The sequence below is a fragment of the Mixia osmundae genome, assembly GCF_000708205.1.
Source record: "Mixia osmundae IAM 14324 unplaced genomic scaffold scaffold_14, whole genome shotgun sequence".
In the NCBI taxonomy this organism is placed as follows: domain Eukaryota; kingdom Fungi; phylum Basidiomycota; class Mixiomycetes; order Mixiales; family Mixiaceae; genus Mixia; species Mixia osmundae.
Genome location: NW_014575550.1, coordinates 295,666 through 315,574, shown reverse-complemented (window position 1 = coordinate 315,574; position 19,909 = coordinate 295,666). Strand labels below are relative to the sequence as shown.

At 55.4% G+C, this 19,909-nt stretch overlaps 10 protein-coding genes across 10 annotated transcripts; 5 read left to right on the top strand and 5 right to left on the bottom strand.

Moving 5' to 3' along the window:
* Positions 1–35: 35 nt before the first annotated feature.
* L969DRAFT_97312 (uncharacterized protein) lies at positions 36–1,015 on the bottom strand (the record flags this gene model as incomplete). Its single annotated transcript, XM_014709649.1, has 2 exons — positions 36–926; positions 974–1,015. 2 exons carry the CDS (start codon positions 1,013–1,015, stop codon positions 36–38), a joined length of 933 nt encoding a protein of 310 aa, XP_014565135.1.
* A 95-nt stretch (positions 1,016–1,110) lies between these two features.
* Positions 1,111–2,100, top strand: L969DRAFT_26648 (uncharacterized protein). Its single transcript, XM_014709517.1, has 3 exons — positions 1,111–1,384; positions 1,438–1,560; positions 1,611–2,100. Exons 1-3 carry the CDS (start codon positions 1,267–1,269, stop codon positions 1,832–1,834), a joined length of 465 nt encoding a protein of 154 aa, XP_014565003.1. The 5' UTR covers positions 1,111–1,266; the 3' UTR covers positions 1,835–2,100.
* On the bottom strand, positions 1,883–4,567 carry L969DRAFT_20316 (uncharacterized protein; the record flags this gene model as incomplete). Its single annotated transcript, XM_014709511.1, has 8 exons — positions 1,883–1,963; positions 2,015–2,844; positions 2,894–3,464; positions 3,517–3,835; positions 3,885–4,102; positions 4,156–4,215; positions 4,264–4,497; positions 4,547–4,567. 8 exons carry the CDS (start codon positions 4,565–4,567, stop codon positions 1,883–1,885), a joined length of 2,334 nt encoding a protein of 777 aa, XP_014564997.1.
* Positions 4,568–4,712: 145 nt separating this feature from the next.
* L969DRAFT_90947 (uncharacterized protein) lies at positions 4,713–6,641 on the top strand. The gene is made up of 3 exons (XM_014709648.1): positions 4,713–5,275; positions 5,327–6,392; positions 6,441–6,641. Exons 1-3 carry the CDS (start codon positions 4,739–4,741, stop codon positions 6,578–6,580), a joined length of 1,743 nt encoding a protein of 580 aa, XP_014565134.1. The 5' UTR covers positions 4,713–4,738; the 3' UTR covers positions 6,581–6,641.
* A 56-nt stretch (positions 6,642–6,697) lies between these two features.
* L969DRAFT_54793 (uncharacterized protein) lies at positions 6,698–9,958 on the bottom strand (the record flags this gene model as incomplete). The annotated part of the gene is made up of 3 exons (XM_014709647.1): positions 6,698–7,171; positions 7,223–7,906; positions 7,955–9,958. 3 exons carry the CDS (start codon positions 9,956–9,958, stop codon positions 6,698–6,700), a joined length of 3,162 nt encoding a protein of 1,053 aa, XP_014565133.1.
* A 138-nt stretch (positions 9,959–10,096) lies between these two features.
* On the top strand, positions 10,097–11,980 carry L969DRAFT_54836 (uncharacterized protein; the record flags this gene model as incomplete). The annotated part of the gene is made up of 2 exons (XM_014709646.1): positions 10,097–10,708; positions 10,766–11,980. 2 exons carry the CDS (start codon positions 10,097–10,099, stop codon positions 11,978–11,980), a joined length of 1,827 nt encoding a protein of 608 aa, XP_014565132.1.
* On the bottom strand, positions 11,963–15,258 carry L969DRAFT_105954 (uncharacterized protein; the record flags this gene model as incomplete). The annotated part of the gene is made up of 9 exons (XM_014709645.1): positions 11,963–12,108; positions 12,161–12,341; positions 12,392–13,169; positions 13,216–13,379; positions 13,427–13,509; positions 13,561–14,002; positions 14,058–14,187; positions 14,301–14,450; positions 14,489–15,258. 9 exons carry the CDS (start codon positions 15,256–15,258, stop codon positions 12,032–12,034), a joined length of 2,775 nt encoding a protein of 924 aa, XP_014565131.1. The 3' UTR covers positions 11,963–12,031.
* Positions 15,035–17,419, top strand: L969DRAFT_264803 (uncharacterized protein). The gene is made up of 5 exons (XM_014709644.1): positions 15,035–15,723; positions 15,778–15,929; positions 15,984–16,463; positions 16,514–17,025; positions 17,072–17,419. Exons 1-5 carry the CDS (start codon positions 15,362–15,364, stop codon positions 17,384–17,386), a joined length of 1,821 nt encoding a protein of 606 aa, XP_014565130.1. The 5' UTR covers positions 15,035–15,361; the 3' UTR covers positions 17,387–17,419.
* Positions 17,420–17,452: 33 nt separating this feature from the next.
* On the bottom strand, positions 17,453–18,707 carry L969DRAFT_105952 (uncharacterized protein; the record flags this gene model as incomplete). Its single annotated transcript, XM_014709643.1, has 5 exons — positions 18,400–18,707; positions 18,284–18,343; positions 18,077–18,228; positions 17,587–18,025; positions 17,453–17,532 (listed from the first exon to the last, which is right to left on the bottom strand). Exons 1-5 carry the CDS (start codon positions 18,566–18,568, stop codon positions 17,453–17,455), a joined length of 900 nt encoding a protein of 299 aa, XP_014565129.1. The 5' UTR covers positions 18,569–18,707.
* Positions 18,671–19,714, top strand: L969DRAFT_20307 (uncharacterized protein; the record flags this gene model as incomplete). The annotated part of the gene is made up of 1 exon (XM_014709510.1): positions 18,671–19,714. The coding sequence occupies one exon, from the start codon at positions 18,671–18,673 to the stop codon at positions 19,712–19,714; it is 1,044 nt and encodes a 347-aa protein (XP_014564996.1).
* Between the last annotated feature and the right edge of the window lie 195 nt (positions 19,715–19,909).

Genomic DNA, 19,909 nt, shown 5'->3' with positions numbered 1-19,909 from the left:
ACATGCATAGCAACAACGAGCATTTTGCAGGCAAGCTATGAGGTGTGACCGCTCTTCTCCTGGAGTAGTTGGCTACTGAGTGACCATAATTGCTTGGCCAGTTCCGGATCGCGAGCATTTCTCGAGGGAGTAGACACTTTCGCTATGGGCGTAATGTAAGCGCCCCGGAGATCTTTGGAGATGACCTCTGGCGATGTGGCAGCATATAGCGAATCGAGGGCACCTTCGGCAGGTGAGAGGAAGACCGTTCGCTTGAGGAAGGCGCTCATGATTGGCGAATTTACCCAGAGACCGGAGTCAATGAGGCCTGGATGTGCGCTAAGCATGTAGATCTTCTTTTCGGCGTATCGCTTATTGAACTCGATCGAGTATAAGATCTGGCAGGCTTTGCTCTGGCCGTATCTACGCCACGCGCCGAGGATGGACGGTCCAAAAGTCGCGTTTGCTGACTTGACAGATCGAAAGTCGGGCTTGCCGAACGCGGTCATCGTGTGCGCGACCGAAGAAAGATTGACGATCCTTACGGGCTCATTCGTCGACTGGGCGGTCTTCTCGAGAAGTGGTAACAGTGTCTGCGTGAATACGAAAGGTCCGAAGTGATTGGTCGCTGTCTGAATCTCGAGTCCATCGGTGGTTAGTGAATACGGGTTCGCCATGACGCCTGCGTTGTTGACGATGAGTGAGAGCTTATCAGTCTTGGCGGCGAGCGCTTCGGCGGATGCATGACTGCCCTTGAGGCTCGTCAGGTCCAGCTGAAGGAATTCGACGCGTCCTTTGGCAGCTGGAACTTCGTCCACAAGCTTCTTGATGGCCGCTTCTGCCTTGCTCTGATTGCGAGATGCCATGTAGACCTTCATGCCCTTGCTTGCCAGAGCTTTGACGGTTTCGTAGCCAATGCCAGCATTGCCACCGCTGACTACGCCGACCTAAGCTTACGTTGTGAGCGGCGCAGGGTTCATGGAATTGTGCGCACCTTGCCAGTCTGATCTGGAATATCATCGAGGCTGAATGTCATCTGAGACGGCTTGTCTGTGTAGGTGTTGAGCGTTTATGAGGAGTACAGTCTGCTCTCGGCGCCTTATATAGCTCAACGCCGCATTGGACGAATTCTTGGCCGGGGAAGGATGCTAGGGCGGCGGCGTCATCGTGCGTGATAACCCGTTGTCGACCGAGTTCGGCCTTCTGAGACAAGTCAGCGCTTTGTTCTGTCAGCCGCGCTTGTTACCGCGAGGCCTTTTGCTTTCTATCGTACACTTGTTTGCAAAGATGGTCTACGCACTGCTCAACGAAGCAGCGCCAGAATTCACTGCTCCCTCGGCGGCTTCGGGTTCGTTCACTTTCAAGCCGGATGGCCAGCCGACTGTTCTGTATTTCTTCCCCAAGGGTATGTCATGTGTCGTGCTCACAGAATCTCGCTCATGCATGATAGCATGACAGCGGGCACGCCCGTATGTACGGCTGAGGCGTGTAACATGCGCGACACTAGCGCAACGGACGACTTCAAAGGCGTCAATGCCCGGGTCGTCGGCGTTTCGGCAGACTCGCCCGAAGCTCTGAAAGGTAGCTATGCTCTGTTAGCAGACTTGCACGGGCTGATCCCGGGAGACCAGCTTTTGCGAGCAAGAACAAGCTAGACTTTACTCTGGTCTCTGACTCAGACCGCAAGATTCGAGCGCTCTACAAGATCCCAGGATCAATGATGGGTCTCATGGACGGCCGAGTGACGCTGATCATCAATGACAAAGGCACGATCGTTGCTTCTGAGGATTCCACAATCAGAGCTGGTGCACACAAGAAACTCGTCAATGACTGGCTGCCCAAGCTCAAGCAATAGACCTCACATTCGCTTACAACAGGCCACTCACCCCGCACGATTGTTATATCATGCCTGTAAGAAACGCAGCATCGTCCCTTGAGCTTCTCTCTGCCACACATCGAGCTCCTCATAAGTGTCCAGGCATTCCTGTGCACGATCATTAGTCTGGCGAAGAGGTTGTGCAAAGGATCGGCGTACCGTGAGTGAGCTTTCAGTGAATCCTTTGGCAAGCACGCGCTCCCTGATCTCGCGCAAGCTGAGCGCATCGTCTTCTTCAGAAGCAGCCTCATTCATATCGCGGATGATGCGGTAGATTTTAGACGTGTCTGTTCGATCGTTCTCTGCTGCCCGCATATCGGCATCGTCATTGTAGAGCGAAGACTTGCTGACTTCAGACAGGCGCAGTGCTTCATCAACGTCCGGTATCTCGACCTCATCTGCGAATCGTAAGCGAGCCAATGCCTGTGATAACCGCAAGATGCCGAGAAGTGTTCGCGCAGAAGTGTACGTGAATGCCTGATTGCGATCTTCGTCTTCTTTGGACTGCTTCCGAAGCTGTACGTATGCACCGACGACGTATTCTGACACGGCGGGCGGAACGGTCGGCCGCTTTTGCCGAGCCAGCGCGATGTAATGACGCATCAAAGTGGGGCTAACTATATCGGTCAAGAGCTCCGGTGCTTGACTGTGCATGTGCACATAAGTGATATGCTGAGCCAGACGCTCGTCATCGTCACGCGTCGGAGTGTCCAAGATCAAGAAGAGGATGTCAAACCGAGACAGCAAGGCAGCGGGCAGGTTGATGTTGTCGACCGGTGAGATCTTGGGATTATAGCGTCCGTATAGAGGATTTGCGGCAGCCAGAATCGATGTGCGAGCATTCAACGTCGTCGTGATGCCAGCCTTTGAGATCGATATGGTCTGCTGCTCCATCACTTCGTGGATCGCTGTGCGATCAGATTCATCCATCTTGTCGAATTCATCAATGCATGCGATGCCATTGTCGGCGAGCACGAGCGCGCCGCCCTCTGTGGCCAAGTTCAGCGTGACACATGGCTGAGCACGGGAAAGGCATACCTAGCACCATTTCGTCTGTGACGGGATCGCGCATGACCGCAGCAGTGAGACCAACGCCGGACGAGCCCCGGCCAGTGGTATAGACACCTCGAGGCGCAATCTTAGTAATATACTTGAGCAGCTGGGACTTGGCGACTCCAGGGTCGCCCATGAGGCAGATGTTGATATCGCCCCGGATCTTCATGCCATCTCCCATGTTTTTCGTGACACCGCCGACGAGAAGCAACAGGAGAGCCTTCTTCACGTCCTCGTGTCCATAGATCTCTGGCGCGATTGACGTTGCCAGCTTGGCGTACAGTCGAGGATCCTCTTTCAGTTCTTGAACTTGTTGCACAATCTTTGGCGTCAGCTCCATAGCTTCGTACTGCTTCTTGAGTTGATGAATGTGATGCGCTTCGAGATACGTGTCGGTCTGCAGCCCGAGTCGCATGGCCTTGAAGCCTTCATAGCGCATGGGCAAGAAGATGCCTCCAATATTGACGACGTCGCCCGGTGAGACTTGTCGGGTCATATTTCCATTGAGGTGAATCGTCATCGTGCGAGGAATGTGCCCGACAGGGACTTGGTCGGCCTGCATTCAGAGGAGGTCAGCCAGCTCCTACAGGGTTCCAATCGCAGCGAACCATTTCCTGGATTTTCAGCTCCTGAAAGGGTGAGAATTTGCAAGCACGAGTGAGCATGTGGAGTGTGCCACGGCCACCATCGTCCACGCATGCTTGGCTGATGCACGCGGTCAGCGGCTTGACTGTCTTTTGGGCGACCTCCTGGAATATCTCGACGCCGCAAGAATCGCAGGTATAGGCCGTAACAAGCAATAGGGGTTTGACCTCGCTGACACGCGTGACGATACCTCGAACGGTGATGTACTTGCCGAGATGGGCACCTCGGACTTCCCTGACGGCTAGAGCCTTGCTGCCTGATCTTGGCTTGAAGTACAGATTGCTGAGCCACTGGTCAGCTCCTTAATTTGACGCAAAAGCATTGAGCGCACTATCGTCTGACCAAATCCATCGGGAAGATCTCTTCACCTGCCTCTTCGTTCAGTCGCGATCGCTCGCGCCTCTGCTCCATGATGGTATCTAGCACGTCTTCTTTGCCGGTCAGCTCCACCGTCGCCTCTGGCATTAGCAGATCTACGACGGTGCCGAACAGATTGCGGTATCGCAGCGCGTTCTGCATAATATGCGCGACAAGAGCCGCGCCTTCCACCTGCTCATTGCCGACGGTGAGCAGCTGTGCTTCTGGCGAACCAAGAAACTCACCCTGTAAACGTCGTCGAGCTCGATGACGAGCTTCTCTTGCTCTCGATTTGCAACGCGTTGCTACAAAGCTCGTCAAGATCCGTCTCCTTGCGATATGGCATGGCGTACCAGCATGTCCAGGTATTTCTTTGGCCGATCTTCCTCTGCAAGCTCATCTTCCTCCTCCGAGCTCATGTCGGCATCCATGGCGTTCTCGCGGCGTGCAGACTCCTCGAGAGCGGTGTCGTCCATACCATCGACTCGAATCATGCCTTGACGCCTGAGCACCGCGCGAGTGGGTGCAGTACATTTCTGCAAAAAGGTCTGTATCGTTTGCGCTTCGGCCTCGTAGTCGAGCGGTAGCTGCGGCAAATCATCAACGTCCTCACGCGAGCGAGAATGCGAGACCTACGTTGATCACCGGCAAGGCCATGTCGGTCACAGATGGCAGAGCGAGCTCGAGGCGACGTTCGAGACGCGTCGTTTCGCAGAGCGCGCTCGACCACTTGCGGTGGAGCAGCGGAGATGTTGCGTCACATCGATCTTTAAAGCTCGCGATCGTCGTCAATTCGCCGGCACTTACACACGCTCGATCTTCATCAGCATGGGCGGCTCAGACTCAAGCAGCACTACAGCTACCAGCGATGGCCCACCTCGTAAGCGCATCATCATCGTCGGGGCCGGCGCATCGGGCATGTCGACAGCCTACGCACTCAGTCTATCTCCTCAGAAATTCGATGTCACGGTATATGAGATGTCTTCCAACGCGGGCGGCATGGCCACATCGTATGATCTGTCCAAATCCATGTCTGGCAAATCTGCCGATGCGCATGCCCAGGCGACTGAGAAATATGGATCGGATTACATCAACGATGGCGTCCAGGGCGCTTCGCCTCAGTTTTACAACACTTTCAAGATGTTCAACACACTAGGCTTCACCACCAGCGAAGTCGGCATGCAAATCGCGTTTGGCAAGGATAAGGACACTTTCTGGACCAACGTATTCCCAAGCGATGTCGTCGATCGCTATGCAGGCGACATCAAGAAATTCGGTACGGCACTCAAAGTGATCAAGATGTTCGAGCCTGTCTTTGCCCTCATCAGCGTGCAAGCGATGCTTAAGATGTTCCGTTTCTCAGAGGTTCGTACGCTTGTGCACTCTGTGGGCCTTGCCTGATCGATGCAATGACAGGGATTCGGCAATGTGATGCTCTTACCGCTGGTAGCCCTCTTTTTCGGTACTGGCAATCAAACGCCGTTCATTTCATCTGCTATTCTCGAACGAGTCTTCATGGACCCCTCGATGAAGCTATTCGAGTACTCCCCTGACTCTTTGCTTGCGTCGATCCCAGAGATGCGAAGCTTTCCTCGATTGTCCAAGGTATACGAGGCTTGGACCAAGGAGGCCGAGTCGCGCGGCAACGTACGTGTGGTCTGCGGGCGACAGGTTCTGTCGGTCAAGCGGACTTCAGGCAAGAACGGACTCGACGGCGTCACGCTCGTCAGCCGCGATGTCAAGGATGTCGACAACAACCTCGAGATAGTCGGGCCGGGCAAAGAACATACAGAGACATTTGACGAGCTCGTCCTAGCCTGCGATGCTGATTCGGCGCTAAAGATCCTCGGTAAGGACGCGAGCTGGAAGGAAAAGAAGATTCTCGGCAATGTCAAATACTTATGGGATGTCACGTATACCCATTCCGATCTCGACTATATGGAGAAGTATTACAAAGTCAGACATGATCCAGAAATGCGATCTGGTAAGCGCGATGACGACGAAGAAGCCCAGAAGCAGTATAAATTTGCCGAGAAGAATTGGGAGCCTTTGTATTTCATCCATACCTATCCGGAGGACCAAGCCAAAATCGAGATGTCATTCGACCTGACTGTCTATCAAGCTCAATTCAAAGGCGAGAGCGTTTATGGGCCAGAGGGCAAGGGCTACAAGAACGAACGCGATGGCGACGACGAGGCAACACACAAGGGCCGCAAGATCCCCATGGGAAAGGCGCCGCCACTTGAGCAACACGTTTTTCAGACCATTTTTCTCGACAGAGACAATAGCAGCCACCTCTGGACAAAGGACGACATTGCAGAAGACAAGATTATCCTTAAGCGGTGGTGGAAACAGCAAAGTCATCGATGGCAACATTACGGCGGTACCGTCGCATGGATGTGGTCCATCCAGGGCAAGAACCACACGCACTACGCCGGTGCATGGTCTGTGTTGAACATGAACGAACTTGCAGTTTGTTCAGGTCAGTCTACTCCTGTCTACACATATGACCTGCTGATGCAGTTTGCAGGCTTCGCTGCTGCTTATCAGCTTGGTGCACCTTACCCGTTCAAGGACGACTCGGACTGCAAGCGTCTGTTTTCACTGTATCTAGCACTCGGTCATTTATCTCGGATGCGTTCGGAAGACCGAAAAGGCTTCTTCGCGTAGTTTCAGTCTAGCATGCATACACTTGTTTACACACAACATGCACAGATAGCATCGAGCACACATAGCGACTGTTATTTGCTTCGATTGCGCTCGAACGGCGTTCACTGGGTCAAGATCTTACTTGACCGGATTCTGCGACGAATGCCCGTTGAGCTGACCCGCCGTCTGACGTTCGTAAGCCGCAGCAAGATCTTGTGGGGTCATGGCGTGCTCTATCGACTTATCGTCTCTGACTTTGATAAATCGAGGGAAACGGAGACTCAGCCCTCGTTCTGCTGAAATGAGTCCTTGCGCTGCGTTGTACGTTGGACTGAGTGTAAGATCTGCACCGCGGATCTCCCAAACCTCACTTGGCTCCCACCAATAGTCTGGATGAAGACCGCCGGGCTCGATGGTGGCTAGGCGGGTTCTGGAGCAATTGTCCGAGTCTCGCTTGTATCTTTCGTTCAAGGACTTGTAAAACTCGTCCGTGAAGCCACTGATACACTTGCAGACCGCCTGGAATCCTTCTGTCTCCGGATTGTAAAGCGCGAGCAATATGGGGCTCCACCATCCCACTTTCCGTCCTTGCCCGTGCCAAGCTCCGATTGGCTGAGTGAAACTTCAGCGTGTCTCTGTGATATAAATGGAGAGCTAACGCACAACGAGATCGAGAGAATCTCCCAGGGCGCCGTAGTCTCGCTTGACTTTTAGCCAGCTGTCTGCCCGCTTGTCGGGCTCGTATGTTGAAAGCAGAGCCTTTTTACGACCAGGCTTTTGGGGTGAGAGATGCGCTTTGCTCTCCTCGTCTGAATCCGATATGCCGTCGTCGTCAGAATGTGCAGGCTCAGTCTGTATGGCGAGACTGTCGACAGGTTCATTGTCAAGGACTTTGATCATCAGACCTTCACAGCGGTTGCTAATCGCTTCAGCCATAAATTCGGCTATCGGCTCAAGATCAGCAGTCGAGCCTTCGAGTGACTTGACGTGATCGAAACGGGCTAGCTTGAGATCGTCTGGCGTACGAGGCGGCAGCAATTTCTTGATAAGGTCGCGTCGTCTGCGGAACGGCTGCTCCAGTAATGATACACCATTGAGCTGCATCAGGTCAAACGCGAAGACGCCAACCCTCACTTTGACCTCACCAAGCTGGACGTCCTTCTTCGCTCGACCTGCTAATGCCTGAAATGTCTGCAAAGCACCGCTGGCTACATCGATCGCCACGACTTCTGCATCCATGACGAATGAATCGACATGCTCCGGCTCTCCGGCCGACTTGCGCGCTGCTGTCGCATTCAGCATGGTTGGCACCAGCGCGAGGATGTCCGGATATTTCTCGGTCATATCCTATCTTCATGATCAGCATTGTGTTAGAGATGCCAACGCTCAGCTTACTTCTAGGTGGCGAGAGAAGAGTCGCACATAGACCGAGTTATCGTCGCCTACCCATTTCCCGCCTTTGCCTTTGACAGTAATGGGATCTGCGTTGACCTTTTCACCAGGCTCGCGTGTACGCGCATGTATTTGAACGCGTTGACCATCGTACTTCCATTCAGCAACGAATGGTCGATTCGGAGCCAGCCGTTGGGCAACATCGCCGAGGTCGCGCGTGATCTGTCCGAGCATGGGATTTAGCGGCGTGCCGATGGCAATGGGTACGGCTTCAGCCAGTCCGGATAAGCCAGTCTCTAGAAGAGCAGGTACGATATGATTGTAATTCGGATGACGAACGTAAACTGTCTTGACTGTCCTTTCGGCTGCGGCAAGGGTCTGCATCAACGCCAGACGCGCCGGCAGATCTTTACCCTCTTTGACCGTCTTTGCGGTTGCTCGCAGTCCTTGGCGACGATCAACAGGGATCCAGAAAAGGCTGGAGGAAGATTCGAATGAGGCAGCTCGCTTGTGTCGGGCCGTGGCAGCGAGAGCAGCGAACTCCTCTTCTTCGGAGTGACGCGAGTCCGTCAAGCAGAAAGCTCGCGCCAAGCTTGCGGTGACGGTGAGCCTGACTGCATTGATGCGCAGATGGCTCACAAAGGTTCGCACAAGAAAGCGGACTTCCTCACCGCGTGCCGAGACGAGCATCTTCTGGACGATGTCGCTCTTGGTCTGTGTCATGCCTGGACCCCGCAAGCCAGCAAGCTTGACAAGGCTCTTGTAGACACCAGAGATCGTCAACGGCGCGGTCGGTACGATGGTACGAATACGAGCTTTGCACTCAAACGCGACGTCGCCCATATCGCCGTGCTTGGTCCACAGCTTCTTGAGCTCCCCCGGACCGGCATTCGAGACGGTCTTTATGGCCTTCGTGACGACCGTGCCCGCGATTCCTAGCTCGATGCCTTCGTAGCTGGGCGCGACGTGGTTCGTCGTCAGATAGACGGCATGCAGGAGCGCGTCTGGCTGAAAATGTGTGATGGTTCGCAGGGCATTTGTCAGGAGAGTGACGATGACGAGCCGGCTGCGCGTTGCAGCGATGAGGACGAATGCAGCTGTCAGGAAAGCGTAGGGCACGATGACTTTGCCATTCTGTCGAGGCCAGCTGGAGGTGTCAATATCGCGCGATGGCAGGAAATCAAAGATGTCCCTTTGGAGTGGGTAGCTGATCTCCGAGCCTGGCGCAATGGCGGCGCCTAGAACCGAGACTGATCCTATCGTTTCGCGCTTGACGTCCTCGTGCTTCATGCTCGTGTCGGCGTTGAGACTCGACTGTCCAGGCCGTTGAGGCTCAGACTGGCGGCCGCTGGCCCCACTTGAGAAGATGGGATGATGAGAGACGCGCTCTTTGCCATTCGGCGAAGTGCTAGCAGAATCTTGTTTGACTCGCTTCGACTGTGGCGGCGGTGAGGGCGTGCGCACATCGGCAAGCTGGCGAGCATATTCCTCGTCCTGCACGATCTGCGAAGATGGCCTCTTGACAGTGTGACGAGATGGACCTGCTTCTGGTGGGCGGGAGGATGTGGGGTTATCTGCGACAACTACTACTGCACACGCATGTGCTTCTGATGTTTCATCATCCGATTCGTCGAGCGTGATGAGCTCGGAAGCGCCGGGGAGGGTACGGCGACGCGGTGCTGGTGGCAAGGCAGCTCTGTCACTGACCGTCTGCTTGCCGGTCGGGATGGGTCTGGCTTTCGCATTGGTCTTCGGCGAGCCAGCTTGCTCATCACGTGCAGCTCTGCTACCCGAGAAGCCAAAGGTAGTGAGATCAGACTGTGTAGTAGGCGTGCTCGCTACATGGCTGGCCTTCTTGCCTCTGCCCCCCATCGCCTTTCGGTTCTTGGGCTTGGGAGTCGTGTCCATGCTTTCGTCTGCTCGGTCTCTGGGTGGTTTCCTCTGCTTGGGCTTGCCTTGGAAGGAGGAGGAGATGAACTGTAGCTCATCGCTATCGCTGTCTGACATCGACCTGCGTGCCGGCAGCTGCTGGCGGGGGAAGCGCAGTGGTCAGTCAGTGCGCGATCGATTGATTGATTGACTTGCCTTCAGATCACTTCCGTCCTGACATCATCCCCTCGAACACCGCCAGTCGGGTCAGCAAGGATGGTCAAGCGATGGCTAGAGGCAACGGGTGTGGCACAAGAAGACGAGATGGATGCATCGATGGCCAGACTCTTCAATCATCAGCGTACCATGGCCAGACCAAGCCGGAGGGGCAAGGGCAAGCAAGTGCAGGCCGAGCAGTCCAGCGAGGAGAGCGAGAGCGAGCTCTCGAGCGTAGATGAGGACTACAAACCAGGAACAAGCCCAGCCCAGAGCTCCCACGAAGCCACGACAGGTCAGCGCCCCTCTCGCAAGTCTCGTCTGAGTGCCGAAGCTGCCATCAGAAGCGGCATCGAGGCTGTTGAGACTCACAAAGCCCGCAAGCGCTTCAAAGTAGATGCCGATGCCGAAAGCCTGTCCCTTCAAGGCACGCCGGCAAGCAAAGCCAAAGGCAAGCGCCCAAGCCGGTCAAAAGGACAGACTGCGCTCGACAAGAGCCAAACAGCCGGGACGGCCGGGAGAGAAGTCGAGCCGTTGTCGGAGAAGACGGTCAAAGCGATGACTGCCATAGAGGAGATTGATCCGGTGGAAGAGGTGCTGAAGCCGAAGCGATCGCGCAAGAGAAAGACCGTCGAGCCCGTAGATTATCCGGAGCGACAATTGAGCAGCAAGGTGGGCTTTCGATTCATACGCCCACTGTATGTACCTGAGAAGCGTTCCTCCTGACAGAAATACATCGGTGCTCATGTATCAGCTGCGGGCGGCGCTCACAATTCTGTCCACAACGCTTTGCTGATTGGCGCCAAAGCATTTGCTCTGTTCCTGAAGTCCCAGCGGCAGTGGAAGGGCCCGCCCATCTCAGACGAGGCAAAATTCGAATTTCCGCTGCGGTGTGCTGGCTTGATGACGAGCCACGACGATCATCTTGAGGATGAGCAAGACATCAAACGGCACATCCAGCTAGCCGATGGCAAGGGCTTCGATCAGAGCAAGCACATCGTCACTCACATGGCCTATCTCATCAACTTGGCCAATCCTGACCCGAACAAACACGAACAAGCCTTCGAAGCTTTTGTAGACGAAATGCAGCGTGCTCACCAGCTGGGTATCAAGCTCGTCAATTTTCACCCAGGCTCGACCGTCGGAGAATGTACGCGCGAAGCCGGTCTCGCGGCGGTTGCTAGCGCGATCAACCGTGCCCATGAGCGTGTGCCTTCAGTCACTGTTCTCATCGAGACGATGGCCGAGACTAACAACAAGCTGGGCGGCGCCTTCACCGATCTTGCAGCTATCATCGATGACGTCCATGACAAGTCTCGCATTGGCGTCTGCTTCGATACCTGTCATGTCTTCGCTTATGGTCACGATCTGCGATCACCGGAGGCCTACCAAACAACACTCGCAGAATTCAACAGAGTTGTCGGACTACAGTACATCAAGGCTGTGCATCTCAACGACTCGAAGACGGACCTAGGCTCTCATCGAGATCTTCACGAGAATATCGGACTTGGGTTTCTCGGGCTGAATGCATTCGCCAATCTAATGACGGACCCTCGCTTTGATGACGTCCCGATGATACTTGAGACGCCCATGCTTGATGGTACTCTTAGCGGCGCGGACAAGAAGTCCGACAAACCGGGGCAAGGGGGGGCAGGAGTGTGGCAGCGGGAAATCCAGCTTCTGTACGCCCTAGAATCAAATGATCGAGCGCTAGCAGACCGTCTGCTGGCAGAAGTGCGCGAGATTGTCGAAGAGTCTCGGCGTGTCAAAGACGAGCGCAAGGCGGCTCACAAGGCTCAAAAGGCGATGGAAAAGGCAGAGCGCAGAGCAGGAGACGTTGAAAGCGCGAGACCAGAGCGAGAGGACGGCAGCGTAGGCCCGTACGGAAGTAATCATGACAAGGCTCAGCTCAGCAAGCGCAAGAGCAGAGTAAAGGCCAACTGAGGAAAATTACATGCATGATCACTGTTTCTTCTAAGGCATGTTCAATATACATCATCCGACAAACTTTGAGCGAGCTCGCAAGCGGTCACCGAACTTGTAGATGAAGTAGCAAGGTACCAAGAAAGCAACTGTGCACGATCGTGTGAGCACATTCATCACCGAACATTGCTAGCAACGTACGTGTGATACCAGCCAGGATCGAGACGCCTGGCGACAGCCCAACATTGACGAAGAAGGGTCGACCAGCATGCAGAAGTCCGGCAGCTGTCGAGCTTCGCAAAAAGTCATTGAAAGCGAGCAAGCTGGCAGCATAGCGAGGGTATGTCATCGAGATGTAGAGGATGATGCACTGGAAGATGACCTGTTGGAGCCCGTATTAGCTCCGCACATACTCGCTTGCGGTAGACGCACAAAATTGGCTCCTGCAAAGAGAGCCAGACCGGTCAAGGCGCCCATAAAATTGACGCCACCCCTTGCGGTCCAGGCAAAGATCCAAAGACCACCGCTGGATAGTATCGTCGCAGGTAGGGCGGCTTCGAGTGCCATCTCGAGCGGGGGAATTCCTTTGGTCTCGTAATACTTCTTGACCCGTGTTCCCTGATAGATGATATAAGAGAGCGCGCCGACGACCCCGCCGACGAGGATGCAAAGATAGCTGATGCCCTGGATGCCGATACGCCAGTGAAGCGTTTCGTCCTGCCACAGTGGCAACGCCTCAAAGAAGAGGTAATATACGGCATAGATCAGGGCGATAAAGACGTCTGCGAACATAACCGCCGGATCCTTGATAAAGATCTCTGTGGGTCTGACAATGGCTTCGATCAGGGTATCTCTGACCGTCATTGCTTCCTTTTCGATTTCTGCCGCCGATCTGAGCTTGTCATTGCCAGTCAGCTTTCGTAGTCGCTCTGCACGGCGTAGCAGGATATTGCCGTGTGATGTTTCGGGTAGACCGAAGACGACAAAGACGAGTGCAAAGCCGACGAGCCAGAGTAACTCGTACATAGTCCAATGCCAGCCATTGCGAGCAGCCGCAAAGCCAGCTACCGCGGGGCCAATCGATGGACCACCAAAGGCAGCGAGAGCCCAGACAGAGAATGCGAGCGGTAGGAACTGGGGCGCGAAGACATCAGTGAGCGAAGCACCGCCTGTCGCTAATGTTGGCGCTCCTAGGAAGCCAGTGAAGAAGCTGATTAAAGTCAGCTAAGTCTAGCAAACGGTAACGCAAGATTCACCGAATTGCTATGAGACCATTGAAGTTGTTGACTTGAGTCGCGCCAACTTGTAGCAACAGATAGGCCAGCATGGGCGGACCATACCAAGGGTTACGGCCAAAGGCAGCGATCTCGCTCAGTGGGGACCAAAAAAGAGCGCCGACGCCGTATGCCAGGACATACATCTGCGCGTTTTGTCAGCTGGCAGCAAGGGCATCATGGATCTGCTTACCGAGAGAGCCAGGGTCGCCATCTGGGAGCTGACGCCCGTCCGGGCGATGAGGTCAGGGAATCCCAAGGTGATGATAGAAGAGCCTGCGAAAGTCATCAGCGGTCTGCCGACAATAAACCAATGTGGCGACTGACCAGTGTAGACAGCAAAGGTCAGGATGGATATGCACCAGCCAACCCAGATTTTCCGACCAGTCGACCAGTTCATTGGATTTGCCTGATCATGATCATCATACCAATCGACGAGCGTGTATTTCTGCATGGCTTCGGCGGCTCTTCTTTGTTGTGTCGTCATCTTTGACAAATCTGAGAATTTTGGGTTCTCGCCCTGTACATTGCTCTCGAGCCTTCTCATCGAAGCTGTCTCTGCTGCATTCGAGGGGGATGGATGCAGAGACTTCTCGTCAGGCGAGTGAGCCGGTTTCTCGCCGTTAGCTTTGCCTTGGGGGTCTGTATGAGTCGCGTCTGAGCTCGTGGTCGAATTGGCAGTCTCGCTCTTCTCCACGGGCTTGGGGGGTGCGACGTAGCCTGGCTTGTAACATTCTGGCACCACAAAGCCCTCCAGCTCTTCAGGAAACTGTATGCGTGAGCAGCTCTGAGCTGCTGTCATCGCAGGTAAAGTGCTGCGATACCTTGAAGAGACGCTCGCCGGACGCCCATCTGGTGAACTGGCCAGCGAGCGTTTCGCGAAAGAGATCGGTCAGAGTGGCCATGGCGCTGTATCTGTCTCTTCCTTGGGACAGAAGACGTTGTGCGACAAGGCTGACGGTGTATAGGATGCAAGAATCACGCAAGCTACTCTTTATACGACACCTCGCTGACTTGCTGACTCCTCGGATTTTGCATAGTCAGCATGTGCGTGTCAGCGTCCGTACACTTTAGCGGGTAGAGCGTGCGATATGGCCGTAAGGAATGCCGCGCCTGAAAGGCCGATCGCTTGCGTGGTTCCGATCATCCGAAATTGTCGCGCGATCGCCTTCGTCACAGATGGGGAGATTTCGCGTAAGCGAGGATGATCGCCCGAGCTGCGCGCCAATGTCACCGCGTCCGCGTCATTGGTCACCACGCGCTCAGGAGGGCTGTGAGGTCGTCGACACCAGGCTCGTCTGCCTGTCCTGCATGTGCAGCGACGAGCTGCTCCGGTGCGCTATCATGCTGCGAGGCCTGCATCTGATCGTCTGGATCCCAATGTCTGAGAGCCTCAAATTCGACTGCACGCAGCCTGGCAGCGACATCGTTGTCGGGCGCAACGCCATCTGCGTCGAGCCAGCCAGGACATAGTCTGAGCTCGCGGATGATGTGATGGATGTGATCGTAGCGGCTTTGCATAGACTGACGAGCTTCTGCCAGGTATCTCTGCACGGTCTGCACCATGGCGTGTAGCTGAGCGTCGTGCGAAGCGCTGGCTAGGTTGATGAGCTCGTGCGTGAGCTCTCTGATCGCATCCAGCAAGCCCGAGAGGCCATCGATAGCTCGCAGAAGATCTCTGACTGCGTCTGCCCGACGTTCGTGAAGACGACTCATCTGGGATGACACGCTCTGGCTCGCTCTTTCCCTCGTTCTGTGTGCGAGGGTAGGGCTGCCCTGTTGCGAGGCTCGGCGCTTTATGGCCTGCCAGAAGCTCGTGTAGATGCCGAACTGGACGGTACAGGAATGCACAAAGTGGAGAGCTTGCAAACCGGCAGCATCGGCTTGCTTGAACAGCCCAACCATGGCATCTATCCGATGGAGCAGCTGCAATCTGTGCAGGCGTAGAGATCTGCTCGCTTGCTCCTCGAGCTCTCGCACGTTGCTCCAGCGAGCGTGCTCATCCTCGAGCTGGCATGCCTCCATCTCAGTGCTGCCGAGCGAGCGAGTGCCCGGCCTAGCAACCGAAACCTGAAAGTACCTCGCTCGTCTTCAACGCGAGCCTGGCGTCCAGGACAATCGAGGGGACATGATGAGTGAAGATGTGACGATGGCTGAAGATACAGCTGGGCTCCCCCAAGCTCCGTCTGCCTCGCAAAAGGGCAAAGAGAGAGCCAACGGCGATGCGCAAGCCCAAAGCACACCTACGCCGGCGGGGGCAAAGAAAGCTCGTCCAATGACAAGAGAGCAGTCAAGTAGAGCCGTCGATGCATCGCAAGGCGCAACGACGTCGTCGACATACTATGATGATTCGGCGCATACGGCCAGCCTTGCTCGTCGGGCGGCATCCTCCTCTAGAGCGTTGAGCAAGCCGACTACACTCAAGCAGGACTATGTCAAGGGCTCCGGCAAGACGATGAAGTTCAAGCCCAATCTGAGCGCCGCTGCACAGTCTGCCTTTCACTCACTGGAGAAAGCCCGCCCCTGCTGACGTGGTGTCCATAGTCTACCGTCGATAAAACAAGAGCCGGATTCAAATCCTCCGGCGCCCAGTGAGCTGCTTGCGAACCCCGATGGAGTTCCTCTCCGACGACGAGACCGTGGTCCCATCAGTCGGACCGCGACAGGTCCGCTCTCTCAAGGTCCTGCTCTTGCGCGTAGGCCCGCCCCTTCGGCCGTGTTGATCAGGAGCTGACGCACATTGCAAAAAGCCAAGACAAAGAAGCGAGTCGCAGAGGACATGCGCGCATCCTCATTCCGGCCTTCGATTGCTGATCTTGACCTGGTTGGAGACGCTGGGTCCAAGGCAAACGCCAAAAAAGCAGAAGCGGAATTCGTCAAGACTGAATACGATTCTGATCCCGACACGGCAGGAGTGGACGGGGATCCTGACGGGGATGACATGGCAGACTTTATCGAGAACGATCTAGATCAGGAAGATGAGGAGCGATATAAGCTGGTACGACACACCCGCATGATCGCGCTCAAGGACATAGGCAAAGAGGGTTCTATGGCTCCGCTTACTTTGCCGGAGGACGACAGCGTCGCTCGAGAGGCGTACGCACGTCACGAGGATGAGATCGAGATGGAGATGCGTCAGGAAGAGCAACAGAGCGAAGAGCAGCGACAGTACTTACAAGCGCAACAAGCGCAAATGTCCCGCCATCTCCCTCAGTCACATCACAGTCAAGGTTGCTGAAATTTGTGCGTCGTAAAAAGTCACTGACATGACAATATGCAGTCAAACCCGAGGAAGATCACGATCGCGATTCTCAAATATTGTCCTCTGGCATTGCTACGCCCACTAACGCTGCGAGGGCTTCGCGCAACTTTACTGGAGAAGAGCCGCTTGACTCGAACGTCGATCAGATTGGCGAGCTTGACACGACCGTCTCGATCAAGCAGGAAGCCATCAAAGCTAAATTCGACAGTCTTGATTTTGGCGAGCCTGGCACAGATCACGACTTCTTCGTTATGCAATTCCCTCGCTTCTTTCCTGCCTTTCGACCGCCAGATTCAGAGCCAACCATTGACAGATTAGATCACGACCAAGCAGAGACAAAACAAACGATCGAGACTAAGCAAAATATACGCGCTCCTCCTTACAAGGCCGGACATTGGCAAGGCTGGGGTAAGAGCGGAGGCATGCTCGGACGCCAGATTCTCGAAAATCTGCCAGAAGGCAAGATTGGAACGTTCAACTTCCATGCCAGTGGTCGCATAAGCATGAACATTGGGGAGATACGCTACGATGTATGGCCGCTATCTCGGTCGAACCTTGTGCTCACCTGTAGCGCAGGTGACCTCGGGTGCCGATGCTGGCTTCCTGCAAGAGATCGCTGCCGTTGATGCTGAGCCCGACGTAGGTGATCATCGCATCAGGGGCACCTTGCGCGGCGACGGACAGCCCGGACTCTATGTGCTGGCTCAGACCTCGACCAAACTCATCGCTCGGCCTAACATCGACGATATATTTAGGGCCTCGAAACAGGCTCGTGCTGACGATATCGCGCGAAAGCACCTCCTGAGTCTCAAGGACGAATTCAAGAACGAGCCTGTGATGACGCCGCAGCCTGTGCCTGCGAAGCTCTCAAAGCCAAGCATGAAGAGATGACTGCGTAGCGCAAACATTTGAGCATCGATGTTGTACGAAGCCCTGCAATCTCCCGAGATGCATCATCTAAGGGCCGGGAACAGCTGCAAGAAACATCGCGGCGCTGCCCAAGCGCGTCCGTATGTCTTCATGGTCGACGTCGTGCGCTGTACGTCCGGGTAAGCCTCCTCCGGCAGATTGATGCACAGAACGGCACGCACTGTCCTCGACCTGGCCCCACCGTTCGACTTGGCTGTTAACCTCGACGTGGGCGCAATCGCTCGCCTCGTTCACGCTGAGCACGCCCTCAATGAGACCCAGGGCGATGCAGTAAGACTTGCTAGCGAGAACAGCGCGCTCGAAAGCGGCGAGCGTGAAGCTATCGTAGGACTCTATGCGTTTGGCCAAGACGATGACAGTACGTGCGGACTGCTTCGTGCCCATGAGGGTCGTAAAAGGCGCAATGTCTGTCCCAAAGGTGGCGTTAACCCAGGTGATGAGAGGGAGCCAGTGTCGTTTCTGCAGATCGACTAGAGCAGGCGGCTCCTCTTCATGGAAGCAAATGGTATCGGTGTCAAGATACTTGAGCAAGCCCTGTCCGATTTCTTTGCGCTGTTCTGGGGTGGACATGCCATCAATCGCTCGGGAAGCCAGAGAGGTCTGCAAGGGGTATGCTTAGCTCGGTACGTATGCAGGTATTGGTGTACGTGCGATGGGCAGCGAGTGAGGCTTGAGTACTTTGTCTTGATTGTCCCATTCATTCGCAATGAGTAGCGCTGCTGCAAGATTGCGTCTTGGAAGCAGCAGGGGAACGTTGGAGGTCGTCTTGAGCGTTCGCTTGTCCAGCAAGACAGCGATATGACCTGTGGCGGGCAGCTAAGCTTCATTCGCTTGTAGTTCACGAGTACGCAGACAGACCGTCGGGGCGTGGATCGAGACGGACATCCTTCCAGAAGCGCTTGAATGTTCTCTCTACTTCTGGCGTTGATAGCGCTGTCAACGGGGCCCCAAAGACCAGCACAAGCTGCACCTACTGGCACTCTGGCTGGGCTCTTTAGTGGGATCGAGGGCAGCCTCAAGCGAGCGAATCTTCTCTGCCGAAGTAGCGTAGCCTCGGCTCCGCGTAGCTACAGGAGCCTTCAAGGTGGCAGGTGCCCTGAGCCTCTGTGCGGCCCGCATGCTACAGAGGCAGCAAGCCGTCATCTTCGGCTGATCAGCGCTCAGCGTCGAGTCGCACGCGATCTTGCAACGTGTGGCGCTACGTACAGGATAGGTACCCAACGACTGCGTCGAAGTGCTCGAGCGATGGAGGCGCTAGCCGGCGAGCTAAGTGTTCTCACCGGATTGGATCAGGCGACGGTGCGCAGCCAACTTGTGCCGTACATCTCTACGATCGGCACGCGTGGAGAGCTCCTTGACTATCTCGACGGCCTGCTGGGGCCGGGCCAGCAGCAGAGGGAGCTTGCTGTCCGATTGGCAGCAGTGCGCTTCTCGACTGCCAGTCTGAACACTGCGCCCTCGTCAGGAACTCCGTCTGGACTCATCTGGGACGATGATGAGAATGTGGATCGGCACGGCAGGGGCAACCTACGCTTCGTGCCCCGCCAGTCTGGTGCCGCTCCACGCCCTGCCGCTGGATCCTCTCAAACTCAAGCTCGCAAAGCACCTCGAAGAGACAGAGCGAGACCTTCAGATGCCCGGGCCGAGGATGGCTTGAGCGAGCCCGCTAAGCTTGAGTTGGCCAAGCTCAGGCGCGAGCTCAGCATTGTCTCGGGTACTTCGGCCAGCCATACAGGCCGTCGCTGCTTCTGCCAAGGCCGTCAACACGCGTTGTCGCCTTACGTTCCTATCTGCCCGGGTTGTGCTCTCATCGTCTGTCATGCAAACTCGCCACTCGCATCTTGTCCGTCGTGCCAGTACGGCCAATTAGCTTCCTTGGACGTCCTCGAGGCGAGCAAAGCATCTCTGGCGCTACAAGTGAGCGGCTTGCTCGAGTCCGAGCGCCTCAAAAGGGCGCAGGAAGAGCAGCAGCGGCTCGCAGAGGCAGCAGTCATTCGCTTCCCCGGCCTCGACAGCATCACTACTTCTACGCCTGCGAGAGCAGCTGCGACAGGCTACGCAGACAGAACAGGAGGTGTCGGGAGAGCGGTCGACAAGGCCTATGCACGATCACAAGCTGAGGTGGAACACAAGACGCTCAGCATTGGCAAGTCAGGCAAGCTCACCGTTGCTACTAGTAGAGCCCGTGAGCCCAGCGCGCTGTCTCGCCCAGAGCGAGAGGATCCTCACGATGGTCTTGTTGGCTGGTCGGACCCATTCGACGATGGCGTCAGGCTGTCAATGGATTGATACGTCGAAGGCATGAAAGTTGAAGATCGTCGCATGAGCCGACGTGTAATGTCACGCTACGTGTAGCTTGCAATATGCGGTTGCATGCAACGAAAACGCGGAAATCCACTGAGATTGCTGAAACTGAAGCAGAACCTGCCCTACTTCTGACAGCACGATCGATGTCTTGAAGCTGCTTCGTGCTGCCGCCACTGC

Coding starts and splice junctions, on each gene's coding strand:
- L969DRAFT_26648 (XM_014709517.1), top strand. CDS start 1,267: ATGGTCTACGCACTGCTCAACGAAGCAGCGCCAGAATTCACTGCTCCC. Junction 1,385..1,437: donor TCTGTATTTCTTCCCCAAGG/GTATGTCATGTG, acceptor ATAGCATGACAG/CGGGCACGCCCGTATGTACG. Junction 1,561..1,610: donor CTCGCCCGAAGCTCTGAAAG/GTAGCTATGCTC, acceptor CCGGGAGACCAG/CTTTTGCGAGCAAGAACAAG.
- L969DRAFT_90947 (XM_014709648.1), top strand. CDS start 4,739: ATGGGCGGCTCAGACTCAAGCAGCACTACAGCTACCAGCGATGGCCCA. Junction 5,276..5,326: donor AGATGTTCCGTTTCTCAGAG/GTTCGTACGCTT, acceptor ATGCAATGACAG/GGATTCGGCAATGTGATGCT. Junction 6,393..6,440: donor CGAACTTGCAGTTTGTTCAG/GTCAGTCTACTC, acceptor TGCAGTTTGCAG/GCTTCGCTGCTGCTTATCAG.
- L969DRAFT_264803 (XM_014709644.1), top strand. CDS start 15,362: ATGATGAGTGAAGATGTGACGATGGCTGAAGATACAGCTGGGCTCCCC. Junction 15,930..15,983: donor TCAAGGTCCTGCTCTTGCGC/GTAGGCCCGCCC, acceptor CATTGCAAAAAG/CCAAGACAAAGAAGCGAGTC. Junction 17,026..17,071: donor TTGGGGAGATACGCTACGAT/GTATGGCCGCTA, acceptor CCTGTAGCGCAG/GTGACCTCGGGTGCCGATGC.